At 30.5% G+C, this 19,738-nt stretch overlaps 1 protein-coding gene across 2 annotated transcripts in view; it reads right to left on the reverse strand.

Moving 5' to 3' along the window:
• Nucleotides 1–3,804: 3,804 nt before the first annotated feature.
• LOC107453177 (uncharacterized) overlaps nt 3,805–19,738 on the reverse strand; it is a 78,961-nt gene continuing 63,027 nt past the window's right edge. Inside the window, exons 5-7 of one of the 2 annotated variants that reach the window (XM_016069885.4) lie at nt 14,685–14,857; nt 11,172–12,487; nt 3,805–6,831 (exon numbers count right to left, since the gene is read on the reverse strand). In XM_016069885.4, coding sequence (XP_015925371.3) covers nt 11,826–12,487; nt 14,685–14,857 — 835 coding nt within the window. In that variant the 3' untranslated portion in view covers nt 3,805–6,831; nt 11,172–11,825. The remainder of the gene's footprint in view (nt 6,832–11,171; nt 12,488–14,684; nt 14,858–19,738) is intronic. The other variant, XM_087160719.1, reaches the window with a different exon arrangement.

Consider the following 19,738-nt stretch of genomic DNA (forward strand, 5'->3'; position numbering starts at 1 on the left):
TAGTATGATTAATTAATTAAAAGATCTTTTCCGTAAGTTATCCTTATTAATTAATCCGTAATTAATTTTTTTTTCAAAAATATCTAATTTGATTCTAGCTTAACGGATGAAAAAAATAAATTATTAAATTCTTATTATTACTAACCAGATGTTTTTTTTTCTTAATATTTTAAATTTTTTTTAAAAATTTTTTTTAATTGGTGCGAGTATCCGGTAATTTTTTTCTGATACTAAAGTAGTTTTTTCTGGCTTTCTTTTTATCTATTTAAGGTTTATTTATTTGTCCACACTTTTTTCTTGAAATCTTTTCTTGGAGTCTTAAGTCTTCAAAACTGGTAACTTTTAATTTGTGATCGGTCCCTAGGTGTCAGAACTGGACAAATATCGTATCGCAACAAATCGGCTGTCAACATGAAGCAAAATCTTCGTTATCCATCCCTGATAATGTAAATGGAGATATCAGGAGGAGCCCTGATTATTAAAGGGGAAGGTGAAAGGTTAGAGATGCTCGGATCATTAAAAAGTGTGAAAGAGCACCATATATGTAATATACCAAGCAATGCATCTTACTATGTAAAGGTAAAATAACACTGGAGAAACTATTTCTTTTTGCGTTGCGTGAGATTTTTGAATGTAACTTAGATGTGTGTTTTCGCTTCGCAAATTTCAAATCTGTAATGTTTCTTTCTACCAGTTATATAGTTTTTTTGCAATTTAATAATATATTAGTAATCATGGATTTTTCAAAATTCACACCAGTCAGCATTTAGTGTTCCCACTTCCTTAGTGACAGGAAGAAGTTGATTATACAGTTTATGATGCGATACGCTAAAGTTATGTTTATTTTTTGTATTAAGTACTATTTTTTCAAAGGAGCATATATGTATATAAACCAATTCATTCCCTATAAATTTGTACATTCAGGCAAAAAGTAAACAAAACGGAAAATATCATTTAAAACAAAAATCTTTAACTTTCGAAACGAAACTAATTTCAGTTATGAAATTCCCACACCTGAATCAGGTAAGATCAAATAATTGCATAAATGTAACAAAAATTTTGTTGTCCAATGTAATTTACACGTACTTAATAATTGCACTATTTCATTAATGCCCAGTCAAAATGTGATTCATTTTAATTAATTTAGCCGGAGTGGACGGATTTAATTAATTATAATTTAATTAATTTTTAATTAATTCCACAATTAATCTAGCCATAATTTTGGTCATCTCTTTATTTTAACTTTGAACTTATCATGTTAGTTTACTATTCATTAAGGTAAAAAGAAAGAAAGAAATTTATATGACTGCTTTCTTTAAATAGAGATTCCACGATCCATAGTGGCTTAGTAGATGGAGAGCTCGCCTCCCAATGAGTTGAATCGGGTTCGAATCGCAGCGATGGCTGGTCGATACGAATTCTGCACCCGGCTCGCACAACCACAGTGCTGACGTAAAATATTCTCAGTGGTAGACGGATCATGGGTTAGAGTCCCCTTACCGCCAAGCTAACCGTGGGAAGTTTTTGTGGATTTCTCACTGTATCGAAAATGCAAGCTAGTTCAGCAAGTTTGAAATATACCGTAATTTGAGAGCAGTAGGTGGAAAATGAGCGTTCTGCTCACACATGTTATTTTTTACACGCATTTTTACATCTCTGCTTGTTTATTGTCTTTTTTTTATTTTAAATTCTAATCTAATTTTTTCTTTTTTTAAGTTTTGAAATTTCAGTAATTTGCACAATAAAGCCACTAGAACAAAATTCAAATGCGCATGTATTTAATTTTCTCAGTAACATAAGCCTGAAGTAAATAATGCTGAAATAGAAAAGCATCAACTCAATTGCAAAATTCCGAAACACTCTCTTAAATTGCAGAATTCAAATTAAAATTTAAACAACTCGAATATCTGCAGCACTGGCCTTGATAGTCAGACTTCATCCATATTATATAACATAGTCGGCAACTTCAAAATGTCACCATAGGGGTGCGAATTTTCGCACGGACAAACCCAATTTAGACAAGAGAATTCGGCGGAGTTTATTAAATAACGTCGCACCAAGTTTCAATTTCGACTCTCGCCAAGTAAAGGTTTCTGTTTGCTGCCTAGTCTCCGTGAACAAACGTCTGTCGGTCGCATAGCGGATTTCAACCAAACGCAAGTGAGAGCTTTTCTCTCGGGAGACGCAGGGAGGCGACGAATTCTTATTTAATATTCAAAGGATGGAGTGTCGTGTTAGCGTCCAATCGTGGCAATTGCTATTTATTTAGCAGTTGCAAAGAGGAAACTGGATTTTGGATCTTTCTGAGATAAATTTAATAGTGGAAAGATAGAAATGCAATGAATTCAACAAAAATTGCTATGTTTCCTTTATAGTTTTTGCTTACAAATACTCTTTAATAAGCATAAACTATAAATACTTCTACTAAGTATAAATACTATATAAGAAGTATACTACGACTTACTATATATTACTAATAAGTATACTTAATAGTTTTTGCTTACAAAAGCTACTTAATAAATATAAACTATAAATACCTCTACTAAGTATAAATACTACTTAATAAGTATACTACACTTTAAGTAAATACGACTTTATATACTACTATCTAATTTAATGGTGTAAAGCTGGAAATGCAATGAATTTAGCTAAAATTGCTATGCTATATTACATTTCCTTTATAGTTTTGACTCACAAAAACTACTTAATCTTAAATGCATAAATTAATTTTTATGAAGAAAATATTATTTATTAAACATGTTTTTTGCAACTAATGTATGAAGTAATTCGAATATTTTCGGAAGTATTTCGTGTCAAATTTGCAACATTATTGCATTAATTGAATTTGAAGATTAAACCTAGATAATTTAATTTTAATAAATGCCTCACTGAAACTATTATTGAAATCACAGACTATGAAAGAAACGATTGCGAATTAAAACTTTATTAAATTACGAATAATTGATAAAATGCAACATTTACGATCATTGAATAATGTTAAAATGCAGAGGTTCGAATGCAATTGGAAAAAATTAATGCCAGGATAGTCTGGTTGGTAAGGCATTGAACCTATGTCAAGAAGTCGTGAGTTCGATCCTCGCAGGTTATAGACTCCCCGTTTGTTAAAATGTGACTTGAGCTCGTTAAATCAGTCGGGTCACTAAGTCCTCCATATTTCCATAACAAATCAATACCTCTTCGGGTTCTGAAATAGAGATTTATCGTTCTCTGGTGCAGGTCAAAATTACGATCTATGGATGAATAAATTAAAGTATGAATATGTCAGCCATATAAACGGGATGTGTATGGTCGAAGTCGTATTCTTGGCCAAAGATGGAGCCACTGAAAGACAAGAAACGCACCATGTGTCTTAAATTTAATCAGTTTTCCCAAGCAGGGTTGGTGATATTGGCAAGTGGTATTAGAAGAAACAACAAAAATTAATAACTGGCATAATTTTTTTCTAAAGATACTGAACATTTCATAATATTAGTTTCCACTATCGAATTAAAATTCCATATCCCACACCTTCAAATATACACATATTTACTGAGAGAAAATAAAATATCCTGGTAGCTACAAACATAATAATATTAAAAAAATTTTTTTTAATAATGCTACCACTTTTTAATTTTTTCCAGGTGTACATGAGCCCTGAAAATAGCATGAAAATATCTATATTCCCTACACTGCTTAAAATCAGTAGTAGAACATTATTTAGGGTTAGTAGAAAGATATTGCTTCAAAATATGTTTTGTTTAAAGGTATTAAAATAATGAAAATAAAAATAAATTATGAAACACATTATAATTTAAAAACTTTTATTTAATTCACTTTTTATCACGATTTGCAACAAAACATCATGCAAACAAAAAACAAATAAGTTTCACACATTTCTATCGATATTTCTCTTTGACGCTTTTTAATATTCAATTCAAAATAATCTAAATCACATTTATTTATAGAAGATATATTTACTTTTAAAACTACAAATTACATGAAAATAACGCCTAAAAAAGCACGTTTCTCTTCTCTCAAATATAATGTAGTGATTAACATTAACAAATATACAAGTACTTAAAATTCTACAGAGCAATAAAGCACCATAAGACAATCACAAAACATGTAATTTTACAGTTAAACAGATAAATTTATGTACATATTTTCATGTTAATTTTTGGTTTGTCATTAATAGTGTCTTTGTTTTTAAAACAACGAAAATATCACAGATGTAGTGCGTGCTCCAGCCTCTGTTTGCACAAAAAACAGAAAATCACAATATATCTTTAGTTATTTACACATTCAATTATATAACACGATAATTTACACTGCAAATCTAACTTCATGCCAAATATACCTTATTCAAAATTTTCTTCTCTGAATAATATAACCCGATAATTTCCCGCTAATCCAGCTCGAGAAAAACATATTTAATTTTGAATTTCCGAAGAAAATCTGACGCATAGCAAATAATTCACTTTTAAATAATGTTATACGATAATTTAGTCTATAAAACTAGCTTATGGCAAATATATCTGATTCAAAATTTCACTTCTGAATAACAAAAAACCGTAATTTCCTGCAAATTTAACTCTAGAAAAATGTACTTAATTTTGAATTTCATCTTTAAATAATATAAAATGAGCGTTACTAAGAAAAATATGACTTATAGTAAATATATTTAATTTATCTTTAAATAATGTTACACGATAACATATTCTATAATACTAGCTCATACCAAATATATCTTATTCAATATTTCGTTTCTAAATAATATAAAATGATAATTTCCCGCAAATTTAAATCAAGAAAACCGCATTAAATTCAAAATTTCATTTTTAAATAATATGAAACGTTTCTTTAGCATAATTTCTGACTTCCTTTAACATAATTACATAAATTCATTATAATTTCTAAATAAAACGTTGTTTTATTTAGAAATTATGACTTATGGCAAATATATTTAATTCACCTTTAATTAATGTTGCACGATTCTGAAAATCTAGCTCATGCCAAACGATCTAAAATCGGAATTTCATCTTTAAAATAAATCCTGTTGATTTATACTGCAAATTTAGCTTATACAAAACACATTTAATTCAGAATGAATTAAATGTGTTTTGAATAATTGAATTAATAAATTTAATTAATAATTAAATAATTTTTTGAATAGTTGAATTAAATTTAGATAATTTATATTGTCAATCCAGATTTTTTTAAAAATATGTCTTAATCAGAGTTCAAACCTTAAATAATAATAGAATTATAACAAACGGAAATGTTTCACTGTTAGAAGTAAATTTTAGTGGTAAAATGTTTACATTTTAATTCCCTTGTAGTTGGTATATGCTGAAATATTCTAATATATTTTAAAAAGTCTTCAAAGAAGATCAAGTGGCTTGAAGGTCAAATCTATTATCATGAGTACCGAATTTATAAATTCTTTTCAGGAAGTAAAGAAAAACATTATGAACGAAAAATTTTATTAACTTAATATACTACTGTTGTAAAAATGATTCATAAGGTGTTCTTTAAAGGTACTCCAAGCGTCAAAACCTATTTCTTTGTAGATTGAAGATTTTGGATATTTGTAATAATAGCCTTTAATTTCTTCCCGCCATCACACAGGATTTGATGTTCAATTCTACCACCTTTCTCAACTTTAATTCGTCATAAATGGATAACATTTGTATTTTTCTCATTTAAATATTAATTTGCGAACCTAAATGTACAGACGGGTGAGAAAATAATACCAACACTTCTATTACTAACTTGTAAGCAATTTTTTTTTGAGCAGATGTTTTGGAAAATTTTAAATTCCAAAACTTCTGGCATATGTTGAAAGATCGTGCTTCCCCCTTCACCGCAAGAATATTCTCAGTGGTAGACGGATCATAGACTAGAGTCCTCTTTTCATCAAGCTAACCGTAAGAGGGTTAGTGGTTTTTCCTTTCCATGCAATCCAAATACGGGTCAGTTCCATCAAGAAGTCCTCCACGATGGCAAATTTCTCACAATCCAGGAGCTCCCTTGTCTTCTGGATTCGGAGTGGAACTATAGTAAACGTAAACCCGAAAATTGAGTCTGCTGTTAAAAACGATGGTTATAATCCGTGGAAAAAAAGTTCCATGAAAGTTTCGTTCGAAGGTAAGTTAAAAAGCTATTAACTTCTTTCTAGCTTTAGTACCAGTAACTTTTAAAATCATTCAATAGCATTGTGATAGTCATGTAAGAATGCTTTTAGAATTATAATGATATTTAAAACGAAAAGAAGTTTTAATCTTTTTATGCTCATTTCGGTCATTTCAAATTTCGCATGGGTAAAAAAATCATCATTTCTTAACACTTCAAGCATAATCTTAGAGATGTGCCAAGAGCTTTGTCAAGTGAAATCTTCTCAAAACATTTATGCTAAAAAAATTGTTTACATAGAGTTAGTAAAGAAGTGATCGTATTATTTTGTCCCTCATAGGAATCTACTTTTTTGTCTTTATTTTTGATAAGAATTCTAGAAACATAAATTATGGTCTCTCTTTATAAAGAGAATATTACAAAAAAATACTAGCAAGTTTTGGGGCGTATTTTTATCAATTGGCGACAACATATCGTTTAAAAAAAGTATCATATTTTCACAACAAAATATTTGCGTAAACACATTTGATAGGATCCTAAACGAACCAAGTCATTATTGCTTTTCTGTGGAATAAAATTAAATCTTATTCATAATCGATTCGTAAATGTACTGATCAAATAAAAATAATAATTTGCATTTGCTAATATTAATTTTTGTAGGACTCCAGGTGAATTCAATTTTCTTCTTCAGTTTCTATTCTGAAAAACAATAAAATACAAAGAATTAGACAATTTAAAAATGCATCATTATTGTTTAACATGTTACTGGTAAGTAATAAAAGCTAATAAAAAGAAATATGGAAAAAATTATATATAAATTTTGTAATAAATATACATAAATTTTGTAATAAATGTATAAATTTTGGTATTTCTTTTTTCATTGGTATTTTACTTTTAAGAATTCCGAATTCTAAATAACCGAAAAATATAAAAATTATTGATTGGATACAGATATAATTAAGGGTCTCAAACATCATTACTGCTTAGAAACAAAAATCGGGACCTTTGTGATTCTTTTACGAAACACTTTTTTGGAAACCGCAGAAAATTTATCTGTTCAAATTTCGCAAAAACTTTCCAACATTATTTGTACTTTTCAACATTAAAGAACTGACGAATATGTTAATCTCTTGTACAAAAAGATAAATATTGTGGTAAAAAAAATAATAATAATCTTTTTAAATTGAAATTTTTTTTTTTCAATTTATGAAATTTTAAAATTTGTCTTTTCCAAATTGTGAATAAAATCAGATGAAACAACTTTTCGAAATAATAGAAACCGGTTTTAGCAGCAATAGTACAAAAATCAATTTTCTCGCTTTCGTCAGTTATCTAATTTAAAGTAAATGCACGTACGCTGTTGGCTTCAAAAAAAAAAAAAAAAAAAAAAAGGCAACGCAGAAAACAATTCAAATCTCGGTTTTCGGCTTTTGTCTCAATGGCGACAAATTTCAACTGCAGATTAACCGAAACTGATGAGGAACAAAACCGCCAAAGAAAAGCAGCCAAGCTGAGAGCCAAATTAACCTTATCTTTTGACACAATGTTCTTATTGAAACGAATGAAACAAAAAAGTTCGGAAGCGAGAATAATCTTTTTCTTTTTTTTCTCCCTCTCCAACCCTTCTAATCTCTGATTTGTATTCGAAACATGAAGTTGTAGTTGGCATGGTGGCAGATGATATTTCGTTCTTATGATACTGCAAGTTGGCGATTTTTAAGCATCTGTTTCCTCTTTTAAAGCTTGTGATAAATTCCTACTTATTTTTTTGACAGATTGATTGCCTTTGAATGATAGAATATTTATGGCTGATCTAGTGTGATTGAATATTTAATAAAGATTGCTCAATATAAATATTCTTAGAGTCATTTTTAAGTGTTGTTTCTTGCAGCTGGTCAATGCAGTTATTTGCACTTTTTAAGATAAACTTATATACCTTTACTCCTTTCTTTGTCTAACTTATTTAAAATAATTGGCAACAGTTTAACACGTTCAGGCCGGGGTGAGCCACCGGTGGTTCGTTCGTTCGTTGTAGTGAAACTGGGCGTCTGAGGCCTTACGGCCCTTTTCCCATTCATCTTGAAGTTAAACTTAGAGACATACATGACAAAATTAAAGTTTGGGGAGCAAATGGAGTTCTTAAGAAAAGAAAAATGGCACTTTGCCATTATTAGGAAATGACAAAATTATAAGTAATAAAAATGTACATGAAAAAGGTAAAATTAAAGTACAATGGGAAAATAAACACCAATGAATATTTACAGTTTGGAAATACATACAAAAGGGGGGCGAGTTAAAGGATTGTGAGGATGTGTGTATATGTGTAAGTAAATGTGGCTCTGTTAAGTAGAGACCCGGCCGTCAGTGAGTGTTTGTGTTGTTAAATGTTAGTATGATATCAGAAGTGTAGAAGTGTGCAATGGGTCGAATTTTTGCATCCTCTTTGAGATTTATGCAGTCGAAAATATCATTAAAATTTGCGGTATTGCAGGTGGCGGCTTTAATAAAGAAGTTTCTATTTAATTTGTTGAAATGATGGTCAAAGCGGTCAATGTTAAGATCTCTATGAATGGCGTTGTTGCGGATAAACCATCTGGCTCCCGTGAGTTTTCTCAAGATGTTGTTTTGGAGTACGATAAGTTTTTTGAGGTCTTTTTCGGAGGCGTTACACCAGGCAGCTGAGGCGTACGCCATAATAGGACGTATCATCGAGGTATACAGGAGTTTTTTCAGTTTTAAACTAAGGTGTCGGTTATGAAAAAGTGTTTGAAGTTTGTTGGTTGAAGCATATACTTTATTTTTAATGTTATTTACATGGTCAGACCAGGTCAGTTTTTTATTAATGGTTAAGCCTAAATATATAGCTTTATCAACAATGGGTATAGTGTTGTTAAAGAGAACTAGTTGGTATTTATTAGAGTAGGACTTTCTATTCTTTTGTATTATTAAAAGTTGCGATTTACTAGCATTTAGTTTGAACTTCCAATTTAGGCACCAGTCTTCCACATCATATAACTTGTTCTGTAGTTTTTGAAGTGCATTATCTGGTTTGAGAGATTTCTGCAAGATTCCAGTATCGTCAGCGTAAAACGCCGAGATACTGTTGTGGTCGTCGTAAAATATGGGGAAATCGTGGGTATAAATAATGAACAGTATCGGTCCTAGAATGCTCCCTTGGGGAACACCCGCGTTTATTTTTCTCCTGGATGAAACAACACTATTTAGTTTAATATTAAAAGTACGGTTTGATAAGTAGTTATGTATTATTTTTACAATGCCATAGGGAAAGTTTAAATTAATTAGTTTGTACACGATACCAGCATGCCAAACTCGATCGAATGCTTTGCTGATGTCAAGCATGAGAAATGCAGTTGTCTGTTTGTTGTGCAGGCCCTTACCAATGAAGTCAATGATTCGAAGGAGTTGTTTGGTGGTATCTAAGTTTTTTCTGAAACCGTACTGCTCATTAGGCAGACAGCCTAGAGCCACCGGTGGGTCACGCTAGATTGTCTCATCTTGGCAGCGCTTCGGAGTAAAAACTGGTAACAATAAATTTCATTTTTTATTTTTTATCCGGGACTAATAAAAATCCATAACTACCATATGTTTTTAACTGATGCAATTTTTATATTGAATTGCTTCTTCGCAGTGATAATTTTCATTACAGTGAATTGTTATTGTTGAGAATAGATTAACTCCTCCCGAATATTATCAAATATTGAAATAGTTCTTCTACCAGTATTTTCTCTTTTCCCGTACCAGTATTCTCACTTCTCCCGGCGTGAACGTGTTACATTCTCATGGCTGTTTTAGAAGTTTAAAAAAAAAAAAAAAAAAAAAAAAAAAAAAAAATTAAAATTTACCTAAAACTTGAATTCATTTAAAATTTGAACCTGAAATAATATGGAAAGTCCAAAAATAGCTTAATGGGTGGCGTTGGAGGGGAGGACGATGGATATATGTCTCTCTCAATAATTAGAAATCCCTAAAAGTTCCCCCCATATTTCAGACAAATAAACAAAATTTTCATGAACCATTAGTAATTTAAATTCATCAAAGTTAAAATTAATGAATCGTTTTGCAGATAAAAGAAATTTTTTTCTTAAGTAAATGAACTATTGTAACTGTGTATTTATGCAGCGAATATAGTGCTATACCATTTGATTTAGAGTGATTTTTTATTCTACCACAGCGTTTAAGAAAAGCAGAGACAGTGTGCGAAAAAAAAAGGTCCACTCTGAATAACTTTTGATCTAATGATCCGATCTTCACGTCCTAAGACTCAATCTTAATAACTCGAGGGGGTGACCTCGAATATGCTAATTAATAAGTGCAGACGATATGTTAAGTAACTAAATCAGCCAGAAAAGCGCACTTTTTCTGAGTAAACATACCTCTTCTGAACGAATTTCTGAAATTCCAATTTCTTTCAGAAATTCGAATTCTGGATTCGAATTTCTGAAACCCAAAATATAAGGGAATATGCAATCTGGGAAATATGGTCCCAATAGTTCGGACAGGAGAGTGCTCCTAAGTTTAGATCCCTTAATGTTAATTTTGTTTTTTGTATGTATTTCGCCATATCTCGAGAACTTTTTAAGAAAATTGAAAAAATTTTTTAAACAATTATTAAATTCGTTTATCCAAATGTAATTTCACGTAAAAAATAACTTTTAGTAAATATTTATTATTTTATTTATTAATGGTTGAAAAAAATTTGAATTTAAAGGTCGAAAAATTTTTTTTGCATCATTCATTGTAAAGAACATATTTTTACATGGCAAAATACAAAATTTTGGCTAAATTCGTTGAATAGTTCCTGAGATATCGATTTTCGAACAAGCCCGATATTTAAAATCATCATATCATTTTTAGATGATTCAATGATGATCTGACCTCCTGTGAAATAAAACAAGCTCTGCTTATTAATTATTATTAATTCATTACCATTGTAAATATTGTGGAGCAAGTACTCACGACTGGGTTCCGATAAATAATAATTATGATTCATAAAAAATAATAATAATTCACTGTAATACCTTTATATTCCTTGGGAGATAAAGTTGAAATTGTTCTGAAGTTGTGAATTGTGGAAGATGCTTCAAATTTGCATGCATAAAGAATGCAAAACTTTCCAAGAAAAACTTGCTTGTATTGAAATATTGCACATCAACAGCCGTCTTCAAAGCCGATAAAATTTGCTTCATGTTTTTCTTCACAGTCATAAAATTTGCTTCATTATTTCTTCATTTATTTCAAAGTATCTCCTCTATGTTACCGTTAACAAATATGTACAGATGATATTTATCTGCGGTAGAATACGTCCCCATTATGTTCCGATTGAATTTGACTATGATATCTTCTTACAATCTCTGTTTGGTAGTTCTAATTAGATGCATTTTGCCTCCATACTTTATTGATGCAATAATTATTTCTGTTCCGAATAGATTTCGATTCAGAAAACAAAAAAGACATAAATTAAATCAGTTTGGAATTGTACTTGTTTTGAAATTTATTTTCAAGTTTTTGCTTTGGTCATCGAGTACAGTTTCAAGCCTCTTAATCTTCTACTGAAATGGACTGAATAAGGAACAAATCTCAAATTACGTTTTGAGATCAAGATTTCTTCCCATTAGCTGACAAGGAAGCACGTGATCAACATTAAAATATATGCTATGCACACAATCCATGGGCTACTTATCCCTCAAAGTAGATAGCGTAACTGGCATACCTTGTTGCCTCTCAAGTCCATTCACCATGTTCTCCATACTCTTTAAATCACTAGACGTGGACCCAACCGAGCTAGCCCCAGCGTCTGAGCCAGGTGACGAAGAGCATTTAAAATGACTACCTTCATAGGGTGAGCCAGTAGACATGGGTGATCGAAGTTCAGGAGCCAGTGGTTGAGGTCCAGGCACAGAAACAGGCGTAGTGACCATTGGATATGGCCAAAACCTTTGTTGGTGGTACTTCAGGGCTTCTGTAGTAGGCGAGTAACTTTGGTTGAATATGGATTGGGACATTGCTAAATGAGCGTTCAAAAGCAAATTTGGATGAAACGAAGACGTCGATGGGTTTTGCCCGAAATGTCCAGGTAAAGAAAATGGCGTGGGGTTGCCACCGGGTAAGAACACGCCAGGAGGAGGAGGTGGCATGTAAAGTCCGGAAGAATAGAGGTAGGGCATCATATGAGATGGGGGAAAGGAGGAGGAAATGCTAAGACCTGGTCCACCCTCGCTGATGATAGGAGTTGGTTCGTTAGGTGATATTCCATTTGATTCGAAGTTGGTTGGAAAGGATTCTTTTAAGGGTGAGTCACCATCGGTGTCTTTTGATCTTAGTCGGTTGCTTGGAACTGTTTGAAAGAAAGAATGGCATTAAAGAAAGCTTTAAAAATGTATATAATAAAAAGGTTTAAGATTCAGTTTAGTTTCAGTGATTACAAAACTAAAAATTTATTTAAAATTAATTGTTAAGGAGTTTGAGGCAAATATAGTGATAGCCCACATTGTCTTCAAAAGGAGACACTTTTTTATCCAACCGCTCCTTCTTATAATTTGCAGATAGGATTTCTCGAAATGTCCATTAGATAAAATTTCTTTAAACAGGACCATGTTATTGCCCACATAGAAGCCAATGTATTTTTCCATTTTAAATGCTCTTTAAACAAGTTTGAAAATTTGACTTATCCTTACAATTTCACAATAAAAATTTGAATTTAAGATGTATTGAACTAATTAATCTATACGCTCAATTTAAATTTCGTATTATTACAAAGTCGTTAACAACTAATTAGTGGTATAATCCCAAAAGGAATATTAATCCTATAATAGAATGATATCTAATTTCCAAATAATTGGAATGCATAACATTAATCGTTTTAATAAAAATTCCCGTAATGAAAATATTAAACTTACTTTATAGATTTATAGAATATTATTAGTCTTCATATCAAAAAATATTTATGTTTAACAAATTTTGATAAAATGTCATTTTTTCTTCATCTGAAAATGATTTTAAATATGGCATTACTAATAAACTTAATGGATAACATTTCAATAAACTAACCCTTTCATTTTTAATGGAATTAATTATTATATAGAATTCGATGCTTAAGTTTTATTGATATTTTTTTTCTATTCAAAATATTTGGCAATAATCAAAATTGTGTTTCGCAATAGTACTTTACTCGAAAACTAATTTAAAAAAAAATAAATATAAGAAAAATTTAAAAAAACTATATATTATTTTAAATTTTGTTACTGCGATCGGTGTTGTCACGTAATAGTGTTACACTTTTTTTTATCAATAAGCTTAATCCTTCAGTTTTTGATAAATTTATTTTACAGAATTTATTGCAAAATTGTAGTGGCTTAAAATTGTTACAGAAAAAGAAAAGACATTTGCTATGCTAAGAAAGTAAATTTTCTTTCAATACATCTGTTAAAATACACCTCTTTTTTTCGATATTATATTTTTTTTAACACTAGACTTAATATTACAAATAATCAATAATGTATTTATTTTATAGAATTTATCATAAAAATGATGTGGTTTAAATTGTTACAAAAAATACTCGTTTTTCATGCTAAGAGAGAAAATTTTCTTTCAGTACAGCTGTTAAAATAAAAGTTAAATCTAGTTACATTTCTCACAAAATGAGCAACCTAATTTCTCAACAGAAAAAAATACGCGATTTTGCTTATCACTTAATCTGCAAAGAATTTATTTGAACTGCTGCCATTCCTTTCACCCAAATGCAAGAAATTAATGATAAGTAAATGATTAGAAATAATGAACTGTTTTGAGGAATTTTAGTTATTTCAGAGCAATTAATTTAGGACATCAAGCCACGTTTAATTTCACTTATTTTAACCATTTACCTACCGGACGCTTATTTTGCACTAATGGAAAAAAAATGGCTTTGTGAAAAACGAGGTAACAGGTTTGGATATAAATTAAATGAAAAATTTCTTCAGCTAGCAACTAATTTTATTTAAACTAAGTATGTTGCTAAAATTTATATATCGTGTTCTGAATTAAACTATTTTATTTCAGAACAAGATCTAATTAATAGATTTTGGTTGTTAGGAATATTCAGTTTTTCCAGTTATGAGTGCAAAGAATTTAAGATTTGAGTTACAAGTCTTTAACAATTTGAAAAAGAAGCATGTTCCAAAAATGGAATAGAAGCATCCTAAAGATAATCCAGATAGTAGAACCTTATTAACATTGGAAAAAATTTGCCTTCGTGGAGGACTTTTTTCTAGAACTAATCCGCATTTGCGATACATGGAGAGCAAAACCACTGAAATCTCCCACGGTTAGCCTGACGGCAAAGGAACTCTAACCCATGATCCTTCCACCCCTGAAGATATTTTAAGTCAGCACTGTGGCCGGGGTGAGCCAGGTGCAGTCGTATTGAGCAGCCATCGCTGTGATTCGAACTTAAGTCACCTCATCTGGAGGAGAACACTCTATCAGCTGGTTCTCGATTTTTGTTGTTATCAATGATATCCATGATAATACAGTAATGATGTGCATATAGTTACCTTCTTGATCACCGGTAAAAGTGAAGCTTGGTGCAAGATCTGCCACCCCTCCAACGTCGACTTTTTCATCTTCTTCGTCACTTGTGTCATCGTCCATTCTCTGACTATCATTCAATCCACCACTTGACCTGTCACGTGACGTACTGTCTTGAGATAGCAGAATGCCCTGTCTTCTATAAAAGGCAAAACGTGATTGAATTAGAGTTTATAGCATTAGTTTCAATGTTCTAAAAAAATAATAAATAAATAAATAAAATAAATGAATGAATGAATTAAATTAATCCTATTTTAATGAGTAATGATCATTTAAATATCATCGAGATCAAGCAAAACATCTATATTGATATATTCAATGCTAAGATTATCTAAGATAGCAAGCTAAGATATTTTTTTTTCAAATGTAGATTATTCGTGATTTTTCAAAATCAGGTTTAAAGCTGATGTTCTGAGCAGAGACTGATTTATCGTAAGGCTTGAGAGCCCCAGGTCTAGGAACCTCTCAATAATAGTATAAATTTTTCTTGTGCGTTTTTTTCTTTAAGAATTGTTTATGAGAATAATAACTTATATCAGAATAATGAGTTAACGAAGATTGCAATAAATAGAAGCTCAAATTTGCTAATATATCGTAATTTACTTACGTTATAAATAATTAAAAATAAACTTTTATAGGATTCTTAACTATTGGGCCTTTCGGAAAGTTTGTGCCAATTTTCGATAGACGGAATTCCCAAAAGGTCGGGGGGGGGGGGATCTTGAAGTGTCAGCAGAAATCATATTATAAAATTTATTTCTTGCTTTTGAAAAAAAAAAAAAAGGGAACATGTAAAGATTCTCTTCAGGAAACGTTTCTTTAGATATTGATATTTCGAAAAAAAGAATAAATATCCTAATACAAAAATTATTCCTTATTATGTATCTATATCACCAAAATACATAAAAATGCAACGGAAAATGAAATTGAGATGAAAGAAAGAAGCAGAAAACAAATTAATCGATGTGGAGTAAAAAATAAAGAAATACCTTAAAAATAGATATATCAATCTTACAGTTAACGAAAATTCGCTAAGAAGAAAAATAAATGTGCTTACAGCTTATGTCGAATAAAATAATTGTTAAAGAATATATTTGGTAAAAATATGAAGTTAATAATATTTCAGCGATGCCGTCTACGAAATAAACTCTTTACATCTTTAATTAAAAAGTTCTGTAATTTAATTTTGCATCAAAGTAAATAAAAAGAACTGTTCTTTTGAAAGGATAACAGGCACAAATATATTCAAACAAACCTGAAGAAATTATATATCATCTTCAAAATAAAAGTGTAATGAGATTTTGCAACATATACTGTTACAGATACTTGTAACAGTATATGTTACAAATTACATATATGGGTGCACATCTTTGAGAAATAATAAGCAAAGCGAACTTTTGAAATGATCCAATTTTACATTTTTTTAAGTCTTGCAAACATTAATTAATATTCCTTTTTCTTTTCTAATCGTTTAAGTTGCGGTTAATTTAACAACGATTAACCTACCTTCTACAATAAGTGAAAGATAATTTTAATTTGAAATTCCCAAAATGTATTCGAAAAGGAATAAAATCCACTTTGAGGTTAACGATGTATCCACACAAAGAAATTCCAACAGGACATACCAAAAAAAACCTCCATACTGTATATTCTGTTGAAGTGACATCCATCTTGATGAACCCTAAAAAACCCTGCACCACCCTCCTCATTTACTTATTCTTTTTTTCTTTATTCAACTTTTCCTTCGCCTTATATTCAATCACTAACTTCACAAATGAATAAAATTTCCTGCCATTACGAGAAGAAGAGCAAGCGATTTCAGAAATTGCTAAGAAAAAAAAGAAAAAGGTCTCAACCCTAACTTGTGATGTCATCCTATGTGTGGGGTGGAAGAGGGGAATAATGTGAGTGGGTGGGGTACAATCACGAACGATTTCGAACAAAAGAAAGGGGAGAATAACAGAACGCCCCCGTGCGGAGGCGAATGAAGTTATCTGTATCCCCCTTTTCCATAACAAAAGATGGGGGCGTGTGTGTATGCATGATTGGAAGGCTGTATGTTTTACAGTTATGCATGGAGTTTATTATGTGAGCCCTCTATGCTACCTCCCTTGCTATCTAAAAGAAATAGCTATAGAAGTGCAGACTAGATAGCACAACAAGAATGCGGTTATAGATCTTATAAGTGTAATACATAGATTTTCAGAAGGTAAAATTCGATGCGTTATATACCTGTAGATGATGGTTAATCTATCCTTGTAGATTTAAAGAAAATTAGGCTTATTAATTATATTAGGAATATTAATGAGCCCAACTTTGTATTATGCCTCACTTCTTCCAAACGTGAAATTTTTACATCAAACTGTTTCACAATATTGTTTCCATATAGGTACTGCGTAAGCTTATGAAACATCCACTAAACAGCATAATACACTGAGAAACATTTTATTACAGCATGGAAGATGTGATATTTTTCAATAAATATCGCTGTCCTGTACAAAATGAAATTTTGGATAATCACTATATTGTCTAAAGCAACTTGTGTTTAAATTTAATGCAAAAATTTTCAGACTCGAACTCATTCGAAAAAGACAAAATTAAAATTATGGATAAGAAAAGGAGATACAGCCTAGCAGTCTGAATATTTCCAAATGTGTATCGAATTGGTTGAAAACTTTTAATGTGTTCAAATTATTTTTTGAATTTTAAATTTTTAAAAGTTTTACAAATTTTCACTAAGTTATATCTTTTTAAATCTTCGCTCATAGAAACCTCCAAGAATATTCCGAACCGAATCCTTTATATATATATATATATATATATATATATATATATATATATATATATATATATATATATATATATATATATATATATATATATATATATATATATATATATATATATATATATATATATATATATATATATATAATACTATATATATATATATATATATATATATATATATAATACTATATATATATATATATACTGTTGCATGGATGCCACGGGTGACATAAAATGTTAAAAAGGTAACTAGTAAAAAGTAAAAAAAGTATTAAAATTTACAACTTCGTCTAGCATTGTTTAGTTTACTTTGAAAGTGTATTTAAAGAATGTTTTCGCTTTCCATATAAATAATTTGCCTCTGTAAGTAATGGTGATAGATAAAAAAATAATGAAATACACAAAATAAATGAGAAAAATTTTTTTAGTTCCTACCACTTCTTGCATTTTTAATCGCCTGTGGCCTGTGGCATCCCTGCTGTTGGCCCGATTTGAAAGATCATCATGGAAACTTATAGAAATGGTTTCATTTTTATCCATGGTTTCATTTTTATTATGGTTTCAATGCAATGGTTTCATTTTTATCATTTTTATCCATAAGCTTTAGATCGACCAAAATAAGCGTAGGAAGTTAAAAATCTTCTTTCCCAAGCAAAGTCTACTCTTTAAAATCTTCTTGCAAAAAGCTTACTTGTCGGCTGCCTAGTAATTGCAATACAAATAAAGACCACCCCTAACTCAATGCAAAATCAATATATATTTTCCTCATGATTTTCTTAAGACTCAAATACAATAAATACGGTGATAAACACCCGCATGAGTAAATATAAAATCACTTAAATTTCAAGGACATGAACGGGAGAATCACTTAATCCTCTTTACATACCCTTCAAAGGACCCAAAAATAAAATAAACACCTACATAAAGTTCCATTTAATGCTGCGAAAGTGTTAAACTCAGGGTTGAAAAGTCAAACATCGCATAACATAACGCCTCGCGTCGCATAATATATCGCTTAGTAAGCGGTATGAAATTTACTAAGCTAGTTATATGCATAATATTCGAATGAAATAGGATTAAGGGGCATCAGAATGGGTGAGTGTTGCTGGTAGGGTGTTGATAAAGATATAAGAGTTTGAATTACAACTGTATGTGTTTTAACTCTAAGAAGTTTATTCAACTTATGGATGTGTTTTAATAGATTCGTCGCATTAATTTTATTGCTTGAACTCGAATAAAATAAGGTGACCCAGCTTTTCTGCGGATAAAGATTTTTTACAAGAGACTGTTTGTGAAATCTTATTTTTAGTATTTAGTGTAAATGGGTCAAAAAGATGATCGTATTTAAGTTTTTAATAAAATATTTGATTTTAAATGAAACGTATCTTAAAGAAATGTTCCTAGTGGAGTTTATAAGCTGGGCATTCAGTGAGTTTTGAAATTGTTGGTAAAATATAAGGTATTTTTGGATCATTACTTTCATAAAATATACCAGGTAACGTAAGCTTTTTGGAAAAAATTAAGGAAAGGATATATGTGAGGCTATTATAAGCATTACATATTTCCTAGTTTTTAGAATTTTTTTGTATGTCTGCCATTATAGGCATTTCATATTTTCCAGCTTTAGAAATTTCCTTATTTCCATAAATTTGATTATATTAATCATTCTTATTTCTAATCTAATTCAATTAAAGCAAATATTTTATTTTATAACCGTCGTTGAACAGCCGACCCAGTTTCATGGGTTTACGACTACTTACGTTCAACTCCGTAGCCTTGTAATTTTGAACCAATCCAGAAGACAAGGAAACTCCTGGATTAGTACCCCCAGAGGTATTGATTTGTTGTGGGAACATGGAGGACTTTGAGACTCGACAGATTTAACGTGCATCAGTCACCATTTACTACACGGGGAGTCTTCGGCCGGCGAGGATCGAAGCCACGACCTCTTGGATATGGGCCCAGCGCCCTACCGACCAGGCTATCCCGGCCAAAGCAAATATTTAATTTTTTATCACGTTTTCTTAAAAGCATATATAAATAATTTTTCCCCTTCCTTTTTCATACACTTACATTGAATTTAAAAGTTCGCCAATATAATGATTGTTCAGAAAAATGGAATTTCATTAGAATTGGATTAAGAATGATAAAAATAAATTAACAGTATGGAATTAAAGAAATTTTAAAAGCTAGGAAATGTGTAATGCCTATTATGGGATCATAATATCAA

The sequence above is a fragment of the Parasteatoda tepidariorum genome, chromosome 4 (genome assembly GCF_982258835.1).
Source record: "Parasteatoda tepidariorum strain Cologne lab strain chromosome 4, Ptep-v5.0, whole genome shotgun sequence".
Taxonomy (NCBI): Eukaryota; Metazoa; Arthropoda; class Arachnida; order Araneae; family Theridiidae; genus Parasteatoda; species Parasteatoda tepidariorum.